General features: G+C 44.9%; 1 protein-coding gene across 4 annotated transcripts in view; it reads left to right on the forward strand.

The window, feature by feature from the left end:
- Window positions 1–21,013, forward strand: part of LOC115777227 (phosphatidylinositol 4,5-bisphosphate 3-kinase catalytic subunit alpha isoform) — a 48,437-nt gene extending 27,424 nt beyond the window's left edge. For all 4 annotated transcript variants that reach the window (XM_030725062.1, XM_030725063.1, XM_030725064.1 and 1 more), the window contains 11 exons: window positions 702–805; window positions 891–990; window positions 2,453–2,524; window positions 2,608–2,714; window positions 15,132–15,253; window positions 15,359–15,437; window positions 15,534–15,704; window positions 15,780–15,897; window positions 15,973–16,124; window positions 16,208–16,356; window positions 18,380–21,013. In XM_030725062.1, coding sequence (XP_030580922.1) covers window positions 702–805; window positions 891–990; window positions 2,453–2,524; window positions 2,608–2,714; window positions 15,132–15,253; window positions 15,359–15,437; window positions 15,534–15,704; window positions 15,780–15,897; window positions 15,973–16,124; window positions 16,208–16,356; window positions 18,380–18,504 — 1,299 coding nt within the window. In that variant the 3' untranslated portion in view covers window positions 18,505–21,013. The remainder of the gene's footprint in view (window positions 1–701; window positions 806–890; window positions 991–2,452; window positions 2,525–2,607; window positions 2,715–15,131; window positions 15,254–15,358; window positions 15,438–15,533; window positions 15,705–15,779; window positions 15,898–15,972; window positions 16,125–16,207; window positions 16,357–18,379) is intronic.

The following is a 21,013-nucleotide window of genomic DNA, read 5'->3' on the forward strand; positions in this document are numbered from 1 at the left end:
TCAATATCAGCAGATTCTTGAGAACAATGTTCAAGAATCAGAGACAAAGTTGAAGTTGTGCCAGGCTGGATACTTCAACAAGACAACGACCCTAAACACTGCTCAAAATCTACTAAGGCGTTCATGCAGAGGAACATGTACAACGTTCTGAACGGCCATCTCAGTCCCCAGACCTGAATATTGTTGAAAATCTGTGGTGGGATTTAAAGCGGGCTGTCCATGCTCAGAAACCATCAAACCTGACTGAACTGGAGATGTTCTGGAAAGAAGAACGGTCCAAAATACCTTCAACCAGAATCCAGACTCTCATTGGAAGCTATAGGAAGCATTTAGAGGCTGTTATTTCTACACAAGGAGGATCTACTAAATATTGATGGAATTTTTCTGTTGGGATGCCCAAACTTATGCACCTGCCTAATTTTGTTTAAATAATTATTGCACACTTTCTGTAAATCCTATAAACTTCATTTCACTTCTCAGATATCACTGTGTTCATCTGCTATATGATAGATTTAACTGAAACTGCTGCTCCGAACAACCAATGATTTATAAAGGAAAATCATGAAAATTATCAGGGGTGCCCAAACTTTTGAATACCACTGTAACTCAAGGACTGTAACTGTACACACACCTGGAGATTCTCACCTGTCTGTGTTGGTACATCATGCATATACAGCTGTTTTATTCCTTCTTGTCTGCAGGTACTGAAGTATGAGATGTACCTGGACAATCCTTTGGCTCGTTTCCTGATAAAGAAAGCTCTGACCAATCAGAGGATAGGACACTTTTTTTTCTGGCACCTAAAGTTAGTGTAAACATCCTCATGTTTACCTGAGTGATCTCACCTGTCTGTTAGGCCATTTTTAATATAGCAGGAAGTGTTTTCACAGGTCAGAGATGCACAATAAGACGGTTTCCCGACGATTCGGTCTGCTGCTGGAAGCTTTCTGCAGAGCTTGTGGCATGTACCTGAAACACCTGAACAGACAGGTAAGCATTGGAAGACCTGGTCTCTGTTGTCTGAATCCAGGTCGGCATATCCAGTGTATCTCTGGTTTCCCTCACCCTAACATCATTATCACACATATGTGGCTATCAACCTGATAAGTCAACCCAGGCTTTATTGTTTACCAGTGAGCACATTCACATGAGGGAGGAGGCCTTGAAGGTCTACTCTCAGGAAGATAAAACTATAATATGAGGAGGCTAAACACAGAATACAGACTGAAGGTAACGCAGCTGCTGCAGACAGAATAGCAGAGTGAGAGAAAAGCGTTTTAAATTTTCACAGGGAAAAAAAAGTTAGGACTAAAGTTTCTCAAAGAATCTGTATTTATTACTTTATTTATTACTTATTACCATCACCAGATAAACACAAAGAATTACAACGCTTTTTAAAAACTTCAGACACTCTGACGATGGACTTATATTCATGTGAAAAGTCATGCATGAGAAAAACATAATCCAAGTATGTAATTTCATTTTGCGAATGCAGATATTCTTTCTTTGCTTGTAAATAATAATAATAATACATTTTATTTGTGGCTGCCTTTCAAGACCCTCAAGGTCACCTTACAGAGTAAAAATGGCAAGAAAACCGTAGCATAGGAACAATAAAACAGAATAAAACAATAAAGCAGCAGCACAGGAGCAATAAAAAACAATTTTTTTAAACAGAGTGAAATGAAATCCCTAAAAATCATTGCAATTAGATTCCTTATGCTTGCTTAAACCAGTGGGTTTTTAGATGGGATTTAAAGAGGGATAGACTGCCTATGTCCTTCAAGGATTGTGGGAGTGAGTTCCACAGACGAGCGGCTGTATAGCACAATACTCTGCTAATTGTAGATAGACAGACAGGAGGTGCAGGGAGAAGCATGGAAGAAGAGGAACGAAGTGTACGTGAGGGAATGTAAAGGTGAATGAGAGCAGTAATATATGGAGCTGCAAGGTTATGAAGAGGGTAGGAGAATCTTATATTCAATACAGTGGTTCATAGGGAGCCAGTGAAGTTCCTGAAGGATGAGGTGATGTGTTGAGTGGAGGGGGTGTGGGTAATGATGCGGGCAGTGGAATTCTGGACCATTTGAAGTTTACAGAGGAGTTTGAGTGCTAAACTGATTCAGCTCCGCCCACAGAGAGTTACTCACAAGAGCATGAAACTGCAGCAGAGCACGCACAGCAGACACTCGTGTGCTTCATGGGTACTTTGTGCACATGGCTGCTGGGTTCTGTGCATGTGGGCAGTTGAATTTATGTGTGAGGAATGAAATTATCATCTTGGATTATGTTTTGCATCTTCAGAAAAAGGAAATTCAGGAATTCTTCAAGACATTATCCAGTGATCTGATTGGTCAGTGATGTCGGTGATGAACAAAGTGTCTGCCACCTGGTGGTGCAATGTAAAGCTATTAACACAGCTGTGTGTGTGTGTGTGTGTGTGCGTGCTCAGGTGGAGGCCATGGATAAATTGGTGAATCTGACTGACACACTGAAACAGGAGAAGAAGGATGAGACTCAGAAAGTATGAAAACAAACAAATGACCTTTGAGTTTGTGCTGTGATTGGTTGATGGTGATGTTTTTCTGTGCTGTGACTGATTCTCAGACTCAGATGAAGTTCCTGGTTGAGCACATGTCTCGTCCTGATTACATGGAAGCTCTGCAGGGATTTGTCTCTCCTCTGAACCCAGTTCACCAGCTGGGAAACCTCAGGTTTGACTTGACTCACTCACTTTGAGTATTTCAGTGACTGACTTAGAGTCAAATTCACACCATGAGTTGTTATGACGTGTTTTTTTTTTAATTTGTGAAGGAAGACATTTAAATCACTTTAGTTTAAAAATTAAAATAGTTAATATATTAAAGAATCAGAAGATAGCACATGTACACATGGGCCCCTTGGTTCAGGAAGACACTGTCATGGATTGCAGGGGAAAGAAGAACCTAACTGCTCAGGCAGACGTTAGAAGTTTAAAGCATTTATTTGCACAAATCCAACAGAACTTTTGGGGGGGGTTATGTCTGGGGTTAGGCAGGGGGAACTGTGTGGGGCTTGTCTCCAGCACTCTATCAGCCAGATGATGCTTTTACTGACCCTCTGAATCCTTAGATCACACGATCACGAAATCCAGCTCAGCTCTGCACGCAGACAGCGGTTAATCCACAGGGCAAGAAGCAAGTTAAACAACAAGGGAATGAGCCGCATAGTTTGGTTACCCGGTGGGGGCAACGATCAGGCAAGAACTGAAGATTTCCCATGGCTTAAATACCCATTATGTGAGCTTCCAGGAAAACAGATGAGTAATCAGTGATTGTCATCAGGTGTGCAGCTCACTGCTGGAAAAGGCTGGTTGGAGGGTGGCGTAAACGCCGAGCCTGCCCAAAACAACAACACATCCACACAAACTACACACTACGAGAAATGCCAGCCCGGAGAGGGCGGGGACCATGACAGACACAGGCCATCCCTTGCAGCTGGCTGTGACCCCCCAAAGAAGAGCAAAGATTCTAGGCTAACCCTAACATTTTTATACTACTCCTATCTACAAGCAAAACCGATATGGTGAGCTGTGGTTTGGCCTTTGTCAGTGGGCCGTCCACTGGCTGGTTCTCATGACTCAGATTTCTTCCATCAGCAATAAAAGCTCTGTAAAAGAAGCACTTCTTGCTCTGATGTTTCCCTAATCATTACAAGGCAGTTTTATCCAGCTTAGTAAGGACAGACATGGCGACATCTACTCACTGTACACTGAATTGTACATATTGTGACCAAACCCTCAAGGATAAGATAAACATATTTTCTCTCTGAGACTGCAAAAGCCATAAATAAGATACACATATCTCCCAAAGGCCGTGAAGTTATTCTGGTACCATCTATCTGTCTGCTCGCTGTCTTAATTAATTTATTTAATTGTCTATTATTTGCTTCAGAAAATACTTATTAATTTCCTGGAGTTTACTTTTAAGCATTTGTCATTTTATTCACTGAGTAAAAAATATAATCCAACAGAGTTAAAATCTTGGCCACCTTCAAAGTTCAAAGGTCAAGTTTTCTGAAAATCTTCTGAGCACAATAACTCAAAACGATTTGAGGTAGGATGTTCAGACTTTTTAAAGGACTGGCTGTTCCGATTCCTAAGGATTCAGCTTGGTGTTTTGAATGGGTTGTGAAGAGTCCTCTGCGTTGGGTTGACCTTGATTATGACCATTTGGCAATTTTACTCCAGTGCGACACATCATCAGTTGTGTACCCCATCCTCATTGGGTGTTTCCATTTATCACAAAACACCTTCTGGTGGGGCTGGCCCACCACAGGCCAATCAGACCTGGATGTGTCACCTGGGGTGGTCATTTAGTCTCCTTTTTTCTCAGACACAGCCAGTGACTGCTTGTCTCTGCAAGTGCAGCCAGTTCTTTAACGGTCTTCCTCCTGAGCTGCCCTCGGACGCCAACTTCATTCAGAAGCTTTGCTGTGGAACTACCAACAAACCCCTCCTCCACTGGGCGCAGCTTCACTCTAGCCTCAATCCTCTGTTTCAGTTTTTTCCTTCCATATGCCTCATTAGTGGCATCTTCCCAAGAGACCATCAGTTCAGCTTCTTCCTGCTCTTGTCGGAGACGGTCGCACTATCTCTCTCTCCCTGCCATCCCCATCTCTCCGCTTGCTGCTTGCTGTGAGAGCGTCTTTTACACACTGTCCGAATAAGAACAAGATTGAAACATGGATCTGGCAAACTGGGCGTTCTCCATCATTGATCGAATTTTTTCCACTATGAGATCCGGGACAGGGGAGCCTGCGTGTCCGAGTGGAACAGACCCGGTTGGATACGTCATCGACTCTTGGAGCTCGTGGAGACCGGTGTGCTTCTCAGCCCTTGGAGTGGAAGACGTGGAAGACGCATATATATTCGGCTTTTTGGTAGCGGTATCTTCTCTGCTTGGGCTCGGTGGATACCTGCTTTACTGGCAAATTAAGAAAATCTGGACGGCGGTTCGACATCTGCAGAGGCTGCCGACCCAGGTGGAAGGGCTGAGCAGAGCCGTACAAACTCAGACTCAAAGCCTGGTGGACCTGAGCCGCAAGATTAGCGGGCTCGCAGGCGAGAGGGGTTAGATCAGGAGATATAGTTCGGTTCTGCACAGTGAGGACGGCAATCAACGAATTTGGAATATTGGATTTTTGAATGGTTTCCCAGTAAGACTGAAGGCTGTTGCAAAAACAAGCAGCCTGTTCCAAAACAACATTTGTTATCAGGAATTCGGCTCCCCTGCCGGCCTTGGGTTGGCAACCATATCTCTCTCCAGGGCTCTGTGTGCGGCTGCTCTTCCCCCCACTCCGCGTTGTGATTTGTGAAGCTGGGTCTGGTGTACCACGGCCGCTGATGAAATTCCACCACTATCAGCAAACTGTTTTGGCTGGAACCTGGCATCTGGCTCCACAATGCCCCCACCTCTCGTCTCCGTCTGCATTCCCTCCTGACCTGACCTCACCTACCGCCGCTGTCCTAGCTTTAGTCAGTCAGTCAGTCAGAATACTTTATTGATCCCAAAGGGAAATTCTTACTGTTACAGCTGCAACCGTTTCATTTAAACGAGTAAACCTAAAACACAATAACATACACTAAAGGCATAAAAGTATAAAGACTAAAGAGATATTTTGACTATATACACATCTAAATCTATACACATATGAAAATTGTGAGTGCAAAAATTTTTAAATAGGTGCCATTATATATATATGCACAGTCCTTTTTTGTACAATGTATATAGTGTATGTACAATGTATATGGAAATTTAAACAATTTTATGTACAATTGAATACTGATAAGTGAATGACACTGATGAACCACAATGTCACCTATTAAGGGAGGAGTTATAGAGTCTGATGGCCACAGGTAGAAATGACCTCCTGTGGCGCTCTGTGGTGCATTTTGGTGGGATGAGTCTTGCACTGAATGTGCTCCTGTGTCCCATCACTTTGTTGTAGAGTGGGTGGGAGCCATTGTTCATAATGGCCTGCAGCTTAGACAGCATCCTCCTCTCCGACACTGCATTAAGCGAATCCAGCTCCACTCCCACCACATCACTGGCTTTGTGGATCAGTTTATTGAGTCTGTTGGCGTCTGCCGCCCTCAGTCTGCTGCCCCAGCATGCAACAGCATAGAGGATGGCACTCGCCACCACAGACTCATAGAAGATCCTGAGCATAGTCCGGCAGATGTTGAAGGACCTCAGGCGTCTCAGAAAATAGAGGCGACTTTGGCCCTTCCTGTATAGGGCATCAGTGTTCTTAGCCCAGTCCAGTTTGTTGTCAATGTGTACTCCCAGATATTTGTAGTCCTCAACGGTGTCCACACTGACCCCTCCGATGGACATAGGGGCCACCGGTGCCTTGTCTTTCCTCAAGTCCACCACCAGTTCCTTTGTCTTTGGCACGTTGAGCTCTAGATGGTTCCGCTTGCACCATGTGACAAAGTCCTTCACTGTCCTCCTGTACTCATCCTCATCACCCCTGCTGATACATCCAACTATTGCAGAGTCATCAGAAAACCTTTGAAGATGGCAGGTCTCTGAGCAGTAGCTGAAGTCTGTGGTGTAGAGGGTGAAGAGGAAGGGAGAGAGGACAGTCCCTTGTGGGGCTCCAGTGTTGCTAACTACTCTGTCAGACACACAGTGCTGCAGGCGTACATACTGTGGTCTGCCAGTCAGGTAGTCAACAATCCAGGACACAAGGGGGACATCTACCTGCATCGCTGTCAACTTATCACCCAGAAGAGCAGGCTGAATGGTGTTGAATGCACTTGAGAAGTCAAAGAACATGACCCTCACAGTGCTGGCCGGCTTATCCAGGTGAGCGTAGACTCGGTTTAGCAGGTAGATAATGGCATCCTCAACTCCCAGGCGGGGCTGGTAGGCGAACTGGAGGGGGTCCAGAAATGACTGGACCATGGGCCGGAGCTGATCCAGGACGAGCCTCTCCATGGTCTTCATTATGTGGGAAGTCAGTGCCACTGGCCTGTAATCCTTGACGTCACTGGGTCGCGTCATCTTCGGGACCGGAACGATGCAAGATGTCTTCCACATCACAGGGACCCTCTGAAGATCCAGGCTCATATTGAAGACATGGTGCAGTACTCCACAAAGCTGGGTGGCACAGGCTTTAAGCACCCTGGGGGAGACCCCCTCAGGGCCTGCAGCCTTGTTTTTGTGGAGTCTCTTAAGTTGTCTTCTCACCTGGTCAGCAGTGAGACTAACTGTAGAGGTGGCGGGTGGGGGAGGGGTGGAGACGTCAAGAGGGCCATCACAGGAAGGAAGCAGGCTATTGTGAAGTGTGGGGGTGGGTGGGGGTGGAGTGGACTTCTGGAGACCGGCAGCAGAGCTGTCTGGACGAGGGAGGACAGAGCCTGCAGTGTCAAACCTGTTAAAGAACAGATTTAGCTCATTGGCCCTGTCCACACTGCCCTCCATTCCCCAGTTGTTGCTGGTCCTGAAGCCAGTGATGGTTCTTATTCCACTCCATACCTCCCTCATGTTGTTCTGCTGGAGTTTCAGCTCCAGCTTCCTCCTATAATTGTTTTTAGCCTCCCTAATTGTTGTTTTGAGTTCCCTCTGGATCGTTCTCACCTCCTCCCTGTTGCCAGCCCTGAAGGCCTTCTTCTTATTGTTGAGAAGTGCTTTAATGTCCTTTGTTACCCACGGCTTGTTGTTTGGGTAGCATTTTACAATCCTGGTAGGAACAATGGTGTCCACACAGAAGTTAATGTAGTCTGTGATGCATTCTGTGAGCCTGTCGATGTCCTGTCCATGAGGCTCACAGAGTGCCGGCCAGTCTGTCACCTCAAAGCAGTCCTGCAGTGCTTCATAAGTGTCGTCAGACCATCTCTTAATTGTCCGTGTGGTCACAGGCTGACTTTTCACCAGTGGCACATAGCGGGAGCTGAGCTTCACCAAGTTGTGGTCTGACCTTCCTAGAGGGGGGAGGGGGGAGCAGCTGTATGCATCCTTAACATTAGCATACAGCAGGTCCAGTGTTCTCTCCTCTCTGGTGGGACAGTTCACGTACTGGGTGAAGTTTGAGAGTGTCTTTTCCATGGTGACATGATTGAAGTCACCTGACACTGCAATAAGGGCAGTTGGGGGTTGAGTTTGTAAACACGCTAATGTTGAGTGAATGACGTCACACGCCGACGTCGGGTTGGCAGAGGGGGGACGTAAACAGCCACAATAATAACATGGGAGAACTCCCTTGGTAAATAATATGGCCTCAGTCCCACAGCCAACAGCTCGATATCCGGGCAACCCACACGTTCCTTGATGGTAATGTGGCCAGGGTTACACCAGCGGTTATTAACTAGAACAGCTAGCCCTCCTCCTCTGCGCTTACCGCTCTCAGTGTAGCTCCGGTTTACATGTGCAAATGCTTTGCTAAGGTGGTTTTTTTGGACCCTGGTATAGTGCTCTTTTTGTGCACTGTACCAGATGACTTTTTTTTTAACCTAACTTCCCCATGATGTGTTGTTTTCTCCTCCTGCCAAAGGTAGCGCTGCAAGTCGGCTGCATGACCCCAGGACACATATCCCCCCATGTGTGTTGTGTTTTGTGTATTCTTGGATGGTGTTCTGTAACTGCAATTTCCAATGTGTGAACTTGTTCACCCACATGGCAATAAAACTTCATTCATTTTTTTTTTTTTGACAACACAGCAGAAGGATTTGGAGCAGAGAACCCAATCTGGACCCCAGGTTGGTAACAGCAATCTCTGAAGGGAAGGTGACTCTCTGGGTGAAGTCAACACATATTTCCCAGTCCCAGGCTACATTCAGTGGGCCTGAGTCTGAGGGTGAGGAATTGATCACCTGGTTCTTCCCTTCCTGGATGAAGGCTGTCTGATTCTCTTGTGCTCCAAAACAGAGGCTAGGCATCTGATTGTGCCTCCAGATCAGGTGTATCTTCCCTGAGTCAGAGTGACCTTACAACCCACAGGAAATGTTTGAGGGCTGCCAGGGCTGCACACAGGGGACATGCTGGGTCCTGTCTAATCCAAAGATGCAAGTTTGCTGGAGAGGGAGAAACACTGTATGTGGCCCTGATGATAGACCTTAATCTGTTGAGTCCATATTTCACAGTTCACTCCAAGTGATTATTCTTCTTTCTATGCTGTCTCTCCTCATCCACTGGCCTTGCTGTGCTTGGGAGACTGCTCTGGCACACCTGGCTGCTTCTTCCTGGTGTCGTACCTCTGTCACTACCATGTCACCATTCAGTCGGCGTAGCCATTTACTAGAATAGAATAGAATGCCTTTTATTGTCATTATACAGGATGTACAATGAGATAGGAGATACTATGTGGGCATTGTTGTTCCTAAATCAAAACCTTCTCTGCTATGTTGGACATTGCCCACTATATCCCAGTGTCTGAGGGCAGTCTGTGCATCCACTTCTTTCCTGTTGCCACGGTAGGAGCCACGCCTCATACCAGAAGCTCCCAGGACTCAGTGAGTGTCATCTGCAGCCAAACTCTGGCATATTTGTACTCCTCAACCAGGCTTGAAATAGGCAGGAAGAGAGCGCCATTTCCGTACAGCCCCACACTGCTCAGGCATCTTAGCAACCCAAGCTACTTCCTCACTTGAGCATTTACCAGTCTCTTCATTCACTTGGTGTGGGATATGTGAGCTCATAGATTGTAATCGGCCACATGAGACGGGGCAGGAGACTAAACTGGAAAATCCACAGCTTCAGTTTCCCTGGGAAAACAATTCCATTGATCTGCTTGAGGCTGTGTATTGTATCTTGCCTAAGTTGTTCCAATTGTTCAACATCGATGACTCAAGAATAATGTGAGATAGGATATTCAAATTCACACCGTACATACATCTACTAAATATCTCGGTCAAGTTTGAATCTCAGAGGTCAAGTTTTTGTGTTGCCTGCTGAGAGGCAGGTAGATATGGAGAGCTGTTTCATTCAAAATTAAATAAATAAATAAATACTGGTATTGATAAATTATTAATAAATATTCTATGAAATAAATATCCCCATGAAATGAAACAAAATATTTTTAAATGAAATTTTTATCTTATTTTATTTTCATTTATTACAAGATTTATTTATTTATGTCACAATTTATTTATTTATTAATTTATTTCATAATGGAGTTTTATTTTGTGACACTTTTATTTTGTAAAGCTACTTTACGTATTTCAGTGACTTTTATTTTTTTAACCCCATTTTTCATTTCAACCTCTTTTTATTTCATGTTCTTATATTCAAATGAGGGGGCAGAGTTTTATCTGTGGGGCGGGGCTAGTCAGGGTTGACAGACCAGCCATGGCAAAGTCAAGTCAAGTCAAGTCAAGTTTATTTATAAAGCACATTTAAAACAACGACGTTGACCAAAGTGCTGTACAAGATCTGTAACCCCAAGGACTATACTAAATAAAAATAAAAATATATAAATAAATAAATAAAATAATAAAATAAAAATAAATAAATAAAAACATTAAGAACAATAAATAACATAAGAAAATTAAAAATTAAAACGTTTAAAACAAGTACCATAAAATACCATAAAACAATCATCTAAAAGGAGGGTAGCACTGCAGCCAAATGCCAAGGAAAAGAAATGTGTTTTTAATAGAGATTTAAATGTGTGTATCGTCTGAGCTGTGCGGATATGGAGAGGTAGATCGTTCCATAGCTTTGGTGCTGCTGCTGCAAAAGCTCGATCACCTCTCTGTTTTAGTCTAGTTTTAGGCCTCTGTAAGAGCAGCTGGTTCGATGACCTCAGAGCTCTTACAGGGGTGTGACAGTGAAGCAGCTCAGACAGATACAAAGGTGCCAGTCCGTTTAAGGCTTTAAAAGTAAGCAATAAAATCTTAAAATCGATTCTAAAACGGACAGGGAGCCAGTGAAGGGATGACAGGACTGGGGTAATGTGTTCATGCTTTTTTAAACCGGTTAAAAGATGAGCTGCCGCATTCTGGACTACCTGCAGGCGGCGCACAGATGATTGATCTATGCCAAAGTACAGAGAATTACAGTAGTCCAGGCGGGAAGTAATAAAAGCATGAATAACTTTTTCCAGGTCCTGCTGCGGGAGATAAGGTTTTACCTTGGCAATGACTCTGAGTTGGTAAAAACTGATTTTGGTAACAGCACTTACTTGCTTCTCCATTTTAAAACTACTATCTAAAATGACACCCAGATTTTTCACAGCATCACGACAGTGAGGAGCCAAATGACTCGGAGTGCCAGAGGAGTAGCTTGAGGGGTCAAATTTACCAAAGCATATGCCCTCGGTTTTGCTTTCATTAAGATTTAGGAAATTGTTTCTCATCCAGGACTTGATGTCACTTAGACAGTTCAGCAGGGGTTCCCATGGATCTCTGCTGTTCAGTTTGATGGGCATATATACCTGGATGTCGTCAGCAAAACAGTGGAAACAAATATTATGTTTCCTAAAAATCGACCCTAGAGGCAACATATACAATGAGAAAAGAATTGGGCCCAGAATGGACCCCTGAGGCACTCCACAAGAAAGCTTTGCTGTGGTAGAAAAACAGTTTCCTAGATGGACAGAGAAACTTCTATCAGTAAGATAAGATCTGAACCAAGTCAGAACCGTGCCTTTAATGCCAATTTCATGTTCTAGGCGGGATAGAAGGAGCTCGTGGTCCACAGTGTCAAAGGCAGCTGACAGATCTAGAAGTACTAAAACTGCAGGACTACCAGAGTCCACAGTTAAAAGCAGATCGTTAAAAACTCTTAAAAGAGCCGTCTCTGTGCTGTGACGCATTCTAAAACCTGACATGAAACTTTTCCCACATTCCATGTTCACTTAAAAATGCTTGAAGTTGCTTAAAAACAACTTTTTCAAGAACCTTGGATAAAAATGGTAATTTAGAAATTGGTCTGTAATTTGAAAGAACATCAGGGTCAAGGTTCTTCTTCTTGATTAGAGGCTGTACAACTGCATGTTTAAAGGCAGCTGGAACACAACCAGATGCAAGCGCACTGTTAATCAGAGCGAGGATAGTTGGTCCCACTGAATCAAAAGCCTCTTTAAAAAGGCGAGACGGAACACAGTCTGTGGGAGAGTTTACAGGTCTCATATTTTGAATCACCTCCTTTAGTGTGGAGAGTGTGACAGGCTCAAACTGCTCAAAGACAGCTCTGCTGGGAGGAGGTGCAGATGAGCCTGTTTCAGCCTGAGGTGATGAAGGCCTGAGGGCAGAAATTTTTTCCACAAAAAATTTCTTAAAGTTTTCGCACAGTGCAGGACAGACCTTGGCTTGGTTTACATTACAGCAAGGATCAGCGAGTGAATTAAAAACACTAAAAAGAAAATGAGGCCTGTGACTGTTACTTGAAACAATGTTAGAGAAATAAGCAGACTTTGCATATTTTACTGCTTTCTGGTATTTCAATAAACAGTTACGCAGGATCTCTAAGGAGACATGGAGCTTATCCTTTTTCCACCTTCTCTCAGCACGTCTGCACTCACGTCTGAGAGCGCGGGTTGTCTCATCCAGCCAGGGCTGGGAGGAAGGTTTGGTGCGTTTGGTTGTAAAAGGGGCAATACAGTCCAGTACAGCAGTGCAAGCAGATATAAAAGAGTTAGTGAAGTCCTCGGTATTCAGGCTCAAGCAAAAATCCAAATTGCTTAAGTCAGAGTTTTTAAAAGCAGCTGCAAAATCAGCAGCGCATGAAGAGTTAACCAAGCGCACACGACGTGTAGAGGATACTCTATTTATCCCAGAGCTGGGGAGCGCTGCTGTAAATAAAACAGGAAAATGGTCCGATATACCACAGTCACGTATCCCTGTGATGCAGACTCTAAGTCCATAGGACAACACCAGATCCAGTGTGTGACCTTTTTCATGAGTGGGACCACACACGAGTTGTGTTAAGTTAAAAGAGTCAATAAGCGAGGCAAATTCTTTAACCAGTGGACCACTCTCACAACACACATGAATATTAAAGTCGCCAACAATTAAAATACGGTCATATTTAGTATGAGACCCGTCAGCAAGTCAGCAAAGTCACCGATGAAGTCCTTCGTGCACTTCGGTGGTCGGTAAATCACCGCGCAGCGCACCGAGGGGGAAGAGTTTATCTCCAACAGCTGCAGTTCAAAGCTGGCGTACAGGTCTGCCGAGACCTGACGACAGCGAAAACTGCATTTAAATATTGAAGCAAGTCCTCCACCTTTTCCAGAGATCCGCGGGGAGCTGAAGAAAGAACAGCCGGGAGGTAAAAGTTCGGAAAAAGGTGCAGACTCACCAGCATGAAGCCACGTCTCAGTCACAAACATAAAATCCAACTGCTGTGCGATGAAAAAGTCATTGAGAAGGAAAGTTTTGTTGGCTAACGATCTAGCATTTAGTAGGGCCATTCGGATGACCAGATCCTTGTTAGCTGAGGCCGGGGCCCGCTTCAACAGGCGAAGGTTAGCATGGTTTACGCCGCCTCCACGATCCCGCATCCTGCGCCAGGACGAGGGACGCCGAGTCTCCAGGATGACAGGTGGGACAATCGGCCTGATCCAGCGACGCCCGAAATCCACAGGCAGCCCAACAGCCTTGAGGCGGCAAAGACCACCATCCAGGGGGTAATGAACAGACAAACCTAGGAGTCTCAGGTAAGTTTTGACCCGCACCACGATACCTCCCCGCTTTCCGCGTCTCCTCTGGCGTTTGTTGGGGACCGGAGCACTGGGCAGCCGGCGCAAATTCTCAGGTACATCCGATAGGTGTGGAGGAAAAATCGTTGAGTTTTTCTTTACAGTATATGCTGGTACCAAAACAAACTGGAGGTTTAGAAGTGTCTGCCGATCGTAGGTGATCAAAGCGGAGACATCTGGGCAGATGACTACCAGGAACAGAGCGACAGCAAACAATACACAGAACAGCTGACGGCAGGCCGTACACAGTGGCGCCATCTTGGAATTGTGCCAAACACAATTAAAAACAAATCAATCAAAGGTAGTGAGCATATCAACAGGAACATCCAGACGTGGGCGTCCTGCTCCCATGCTTGAAGTTAGTATGCTATGCTTGATTTCTCTGGAACAGTTCAAAACTCCATCATCAATGTCTAAATCTAGAAGAGCACTTTTTTGCCGAGCGTTTCAAGAACGTTTTCAATACCGGCCAAAATAGTATTGGACGTTAATTCATTTTGGTCAGTTTCATTAGCAAACCTTTGCATTTCATCTCTGAGTTCTCCGATGTCCTCCATATTGCCCGCTAAACAAATTGTCATCCTGAACACAGTTGATTCATGACTTGAAGCTAGTTGGACCAAACAGAGCTGAGCAGAGGGGAATACTTTGTTGTGATTGGTCATAATGATTTGAGTACTTCAGTTTCTGCAAAGCAGATGCACTCCGCCCATCCTGACCAGTGCCGCCCGGGGTTAAAAAAATAAAAGTCACTAAATACGTAAAGTAGCTTTACAAAATAAAAGTGTCCCAAAATGAAACTCCATTGTGAAATAAATAAATCATGAAGTAAATAAATAAATCTTGAAATAAATTAAAATAAGATAAAAATTTCTTTTAAAAATATGAGTCAAATATAGAAGTCATTAGTAGGACTCTGGAGAACTTGACTGCATACTGAGGAGGTAATTCAGCCATTTGATTCAGGTGTGTTGGATCAGGGACTCATCTAAAACCTGCAAGACACCGGCCCTCGAGGCCCGGAGTTGCCCACCCCTGCCATAGGGAGACACTTAGGGATCACTTTTCTGTCATCCATCTGTCTGTCTGTCACGCCTTCAGTATCTCAGTAACGTGCAACATATTGAGTTCAAACTTGGAGGATAGATCTGCATTGAAGAGCATGACTGCAGAGCACAAGAACTATAACCCTACCTCCTCTTTTACCAGTTTAATCACTGTCAACAATCTTTCCATTATTCATTCATCTCTCAGCTAACTCATTTCTGTATTTCCTATGTACGTAAGTAAATAGACCTTCTGACAGGCCTTTGAGCAGGCACCACGTGTTCTTTGTACTTCTACTTAAGTAGAGAATCTCTGTACTTTTGCCACCTCTGGTCGCTCTAAAAAGAATGAAATAAAACAAAATAAGTACACTAAAATAAAGTGGTGTGTGTTTTTAGGCTGGAGGAGTGCAGGATCATGTCGTCGGCAAAGCGCCCCCTGTGGCTGAATTGGGAAAACCCCGACATCATGTCCGAGCTTCTCTTCACCAACAACGAGATCATCTTCAAGAACGGCGACGGTAACTAGCTTGGCACTAACTACTGCACTGATTTTAATGAAGAATGATAGTCAGGCTTACAGCTGTGTTGGGGGATTGTGGGTAACGCAGTGTGTTCTGTTGCAGACCTGCGTCAGGACATGCTGACGCTACAGATCATTAAAATCATGGAGAACATCTGGCAGAACCAGGGCTTGGACCTGCGGTGAGAACCTGTGACATCAGCGGTGATAATGTCTATGATATCACAACACACCAGGCTAACAGATGGTGTGTGTGTGTGTGTGTGTGTGTGTGTCAGCATGTTGCCGTACGGATGCCTCTCTATTGGTGACTGTGTGGGTCTGATCGAGGTCGTGAAGAACAGCTTCACCATCATGCAGATTCAGTGCAAAGGAGGCCTGAAGGGGGCGCTGCAGTTCAACTCCAACACGCTGCATCACTGGATCAAAGACAAGAACCGTGGCGAGGCGTTAGTACTCCTGTCTGTATACCTGTCTGCATGAGCACCTGTTTGTCTTCTGCTCACCTCTTGTCTGTTCCTTAGGTATGACCGGGCCATCGACCTGTTCACGCGGTCGTGTGCCGGTTACTGCGTCGCCACATTCATCCTGGGAATTGGAGACCGCCACAACTCCAACATCATGCTGAAAGAGAATGGACAGGTGAGCTTCTGACTCCACCCCCTGACTCTGTTTCCTGGTACTTCCTCCTCCTGACTCTTTTTCTTCCTCCTTCAGCTGTTCCACATTGACTTCGGTCACTTCCTGGACCACAAGAAGAAGAAGTTTGGCTACAAGAGGGAGCGTGTTCCCTTTGTCCTGACTCAGGACTTTCTCATTGTCATCAGTAAAGGCATCCAGGAGTCCACTAAGACCAAGGAGTTCGAGAGGTGCTACCGCCCCTCCACTTTGCACCTCATTCTGCCTCCCTCTGAGCCCATCTCACTCTCTGTCCACCTGTCTACCTGCTCAGGTTCCAGGAGATGTGCTACAAAGCATACCTTGCTATCCGTCAGCATGCCAGCCTCTTCATCAACCTCTTCTCCCTCATGCTGGGCTGCGGCATGCCCGAGCTGCAGAGCTTTGATGATATTGCCTACCTGAGGAAAACCCTGGCCCTGGGTAAGACTGGGGAGACAGGTGGGGAGACTTGGTGTCCAAGACCAACTGTTAATTATGCATCCGTTTTCTTCCATTTATCCATTTCCTGCTCTTCCTTGAGATGTTCTCAGGCCACATGAGATATAAGATAATCTTTTAAGTGAATTCTGGTCCACCACAGGCCCTCCTCCCAGTTCTGTACTTGGAAAACTTCCAAAAGGAGGTATTAAGAGGGAATCCTGATCAGGTGGTCAAACCACATCCTCTAGTTGGTGTAGAACCACCACCTTAACAAGGTGGAGGGGTTTGTGTCCCTCTGTGAACTTAAATAAAGGTAAACTCATCATCAGAATGAGACAAACACTGTGTAGGATGAGAAAGAGCCATTCAGGACTGCATATGACTTGGAATAACTGGAGTTGCAGCGCCTCACCTGGAAAACAGAAAGCAAGGCTCTCTACTGAAGCCAGACTGAACACACCACCCTCAGGGCCAGACACTGGTCGGGTGCTGTGAAAGCTGGGTGGGTGTAGGTGACCCCTGACATTGCAGGTTTTGAGATATTTCACGTGTATTTATCACATTAGGTTGTCTGATGTCACCAGGCTGCACCGTGACTCTGACTGAACGCTGGCATGTAGACACACGTGAGGTTTGGTGTGCCTGAGTTATGCTAACATTATGTTTTATGTAGGGAACTGGCAACTAATTTCTTACTTGACTAAACAAGGGAAAAAATTAGACTAACCGAGTAGTCTAAAACTAAGAAACACTGAACAAAGGTATTTGAAGTCATTAATCGCATTCTTCTGTGATCAATCACACTTTAAATGCTGCCTAATTGTGTGGCACCAAACATCATGCATTATAAACTCTGCATGTTATACTCCAGATAACGAAGAATAAAAACATAAAATAACCGATGTTAAATATATGAAAGCGCATTACTGCAAACACTGAATATGAGAAAATAACATCTGAAAAACAAAAAATGGGCAGCACGGTGGGGCAGTGGTTAGCACTGCTGTCTCACAGTTAGAATACCATCTGGAAGGCCTGGGTTCGATTCCACCTTGGCCCAGGCCTCTCCCTCTCTCTGTGTGGAGTTTGCATGTTCTCCCTGTGCTTGCGTGGGTTTCCTCCGGGTACTCCGGTTTCCTCCCACATTCCAAAGACATGCACTTACTGGGGTTAGGTTAATTGGCTACTCTAAATTGCCCATAGGTGTGAATGAGAACATGAATGAGAGTGTGAAAGGTTGTTTGTCTCTCTGTGTTGGCCCTGCGACAGGCTAGCGACCTGTACAGGGTGTACCCTGCCTCTCGCCCTATGACAGCTGGGATAGGCTCCAGCCCCCCCGCGACCCTGAACAGGATAAGTGGAAGTGAATGGATGGATGGATGGAACATCTGAAAAACAAATAAATTGCAGCTTAAAAGTGTGGTGCATTATGAACGATGCTCGTTGCTCTACAATTCATGACACGCATCAAAAGAATACAATACAAACATCATCCATCCATTTTCTTCCTCCCATCCGGGGCAGCATCAGTGGAGCCCAGACCTCCCTCTCCCTCAGCCTCCTCCTCCAGTGAACCCCTGATTCAGACTTCAGGTGCTACGATGTAACCTGCGTTAGTGGCCGATGTTGTTGCGACTCTTTGCTGTGGTCAGTTTTTTTTTTTAAGGTGCAAACACACGTGTCATGGTAGTTTTTTTGCTTCTCTGTACAAATTCAGGGAAGGAAGGGTGTGTTTTGAGATGTGCACTGTGGAATTTTTCTATAACGATGTAAGGGCTGCAGTTCCATCTGGTGGCCAGACACTGAGGCCACCAGATATGCACGATTACTCGACTATATGACTAATCACACACATCCCTAGTTTTATGGTGAAACTCAAAGGCTTTATGATTTAGACCTTTAGATCAGGCTGACCACACATAATCAGATCAGACGCCCAAATGTCTGCCTTCATGTTATTGTATGACTCTTACCTGTCGTCTGTCTCTGACTCGTCTCTCTCTCTTTCCTCTCTGTGATTCAGAGAAGAGCCAGCAGGAGGCACTGGAGTATTTCACCAAGCAGATGAATGACGCTCACCACGGCGGCTGGAGCACAAAGATGGACTGGATCTTCCACACCATTCGACACATGCCCAATGAACACTGACACACACACACATTCACATGCACACACACACACAAACATGCACAGGTGTGTTTGTTTACTGCACTACTGTGATGATGATGATGATGATGACAGAGTCATTGTCTGATGTCAGATTTTTTTAGCCTCGTGTTTTTGTGTTTTTGGGATGGTTGTCATAGTAACGTGAATCTCAGGGTCAAAGGTCAGAAGGGTGTTTGAAGATGCCAAAGGCATGCTGGGAAAAGACGGTGATGATGATGACGGTGATGATGATGTCGCAAACGTCTTCCAATCGGTGCTACTGTTAGCCTGTTAGCTGCTGAGCTTTTCAAAAGGAATCAAACTTTATTGAGTCAAATTTTATTGACAAGCAGCTGTAACTATATAAGGTGTTATTTTTGAATGAAGCAGCTTTATTGAAACCAGCAAAGTGAACACTGTGGTCACTGTGAGAGCAATAAAACCTCCAATAACCAATCAATATTTTGATTATGACAATCAGGAGTTCTGACCAATAGAAAGGCAGCACTGACCAGCTATGGGTGGAGTCATCAGGACGATGACAGTGACTGAAATAAATCATAGAAACATTTTAACTTCATTAAATCTTTTTTGTTTAGATATTCTGACATGTCCCTGAAAGGGTTAAACCATCAAAATTCAGAGCAGATTTTGAAAAACAAACTGATGTGCAAAGCTGTAGCAACTACAGAGGGATGAAGCTGATGAGCCACACCATGAATATATGGAATAGAATAGAATGCCTTTATTGTCATTATACAGGATGTACAATGAGATTGGGAAAGCGCTGTTGAAGCTCGGTTAAGGAGAGAGGTGATGTGAATGGAGAAGTTTGGAGAACTTCAGAAGGAGCTTCACTGTGTCTTTGTGGATCCAGAGAAAGCAGATGACAGGGTGACAGAGAGAGGAACTGTGGTACTGCATGAGGAAGTCAGGAGTGGCAGAGAAGGATGCGAGGTTGGTGCAGGACACAGATGGGGACAGTGCTTATGTAGGAGCGACGGATGGGTTGAAGGTGGGGGTGCTATTACATCAGGGATCAGTTCTGAGCTCCTCCTTGTTTGCAGTGGTGATGGATAGGCTGACAGATGAGGTCAGGCAGGAGTCTCTGTGGACTATGACAATCTGTAGTGAGAGTAGGGAGCAGATGGAGGAGAGCCTGGAGAGGTGGAGGTATGCTCTGAGAGAAGAAGAATAAGTCAGTCAAAGCAAAACAGAATCCATATGTGTGAATGAGAAGGAGACAAGTGGAAAGGTGAACATGCAAAGAACAGAGAAAGTGAAAGTAGATGAGTTTAAGTACTTGTGGTCAACCATCCAATGCAACGGGCAGTGCACTAGAAAAGTGAAGGAGAGAGTGCAGGCAGGATGGAGTGGGTGGAGACAAGTGCCAGGGGTGATACCTGGTGAGACCTGCTGTGATGGATGGTTTGGAAATGGTGTCACTGACACAAAGGCAGGAGGCTGAGCTGGAGGTGGCAGAGCTGAAGATGCTCAGATCTTCATTCGGAGTAACCAGGATGGACGTTAGACAGATTTGAGGTTGTTGTAAGTGGAGGAGTCGCCCCCTGCTGGATGTTGAAATACAGGATTAAGGAGCCTTTCCTGAGGTCACAAGTTTCCCCACTGAGCTGTCTCAGGGTGGAAGGAGAGAGCAGCAGAACATTAAAATACTAAAGTATCCTGATTTCTTTTTTTTTTTTTTTTAAAGCTCACCAAAGTAGTAAAAGCACTCAGTTACAGTCCACCTCTGCTAATTGTTGAGCAGTTTTCTTGGTGATGTCTCCGTCCTCAGCTGGTACCAGATGATCTGCAGACTGAAGTTACCTTCAGAGGTATATTAAAGTATTTTTGGAGTATGTGGGGGTAATTTTTAAAGTATCTTTTGAAGTATTTCGGCAACACTCTGATTTGAAGCCACTTGCACAGACTTTTCTGATCAACATATCATCCTCGTTCAGGGATCAAAGTCCTCGACAATCTGAACCAATCAGCTGCTACCATTAGCCCCTGGCTAGGCTACTTAGTATTGTTAGCTGTTAGCTTATGAGTCATGCTAGGATACTTAGCAGTAGCCTGTTAGCTATGAGATAGCTCAGCTGTTGCACTGAAACAAGGAATTGTGGATAGGTTTAGTTGGCATAGCACTTGTGAAAGCTCCACCCCTTCCGTCTCATTTGCTGCCAGTTCCTGGAGGTGGGACTACAGTTACATGATTTAAATGTGAAGGACTTTTTTCTGTTCAGGAGAAAGATCAAAGCCCCACCCCCTGCTCCATGCTGATTATTAATTGATTCATGACATCATCGACTGTGATGGTTACCATAGTGACTGATAACACGAGGAGACGACGTATGTTTCCATGTGATCAATGTGACTGATTGATTTCTGATGTACAGATGTCTTTTAGCTGATTGATTTCTTCATGTAATGATTTGTGATGTTACTGATCCTGCTTGACCCACTGATACAGGAGAGCAGGTCACCTGGGGGGGGGGTGCTGATGTGT

Source organism: Archocentrus centrarchus, unplaced genomic scaffold, assembly GCF_007364275.1.
Source record: "Archocentrus centrarchus isolate MPI-CPG fArcCen1 unplaced genomic scaffold, fArcCen1 scaffold_45_ctg1, whole genome shotgun sequence".
NCBI classification, from domain to species: domain Eukaryota; kingdom Metazoa; phylum Chordata; class Actinopteri; order Cichliformes; family Cichlidae; genus Archocentrus; species Archocentrus centrarchus.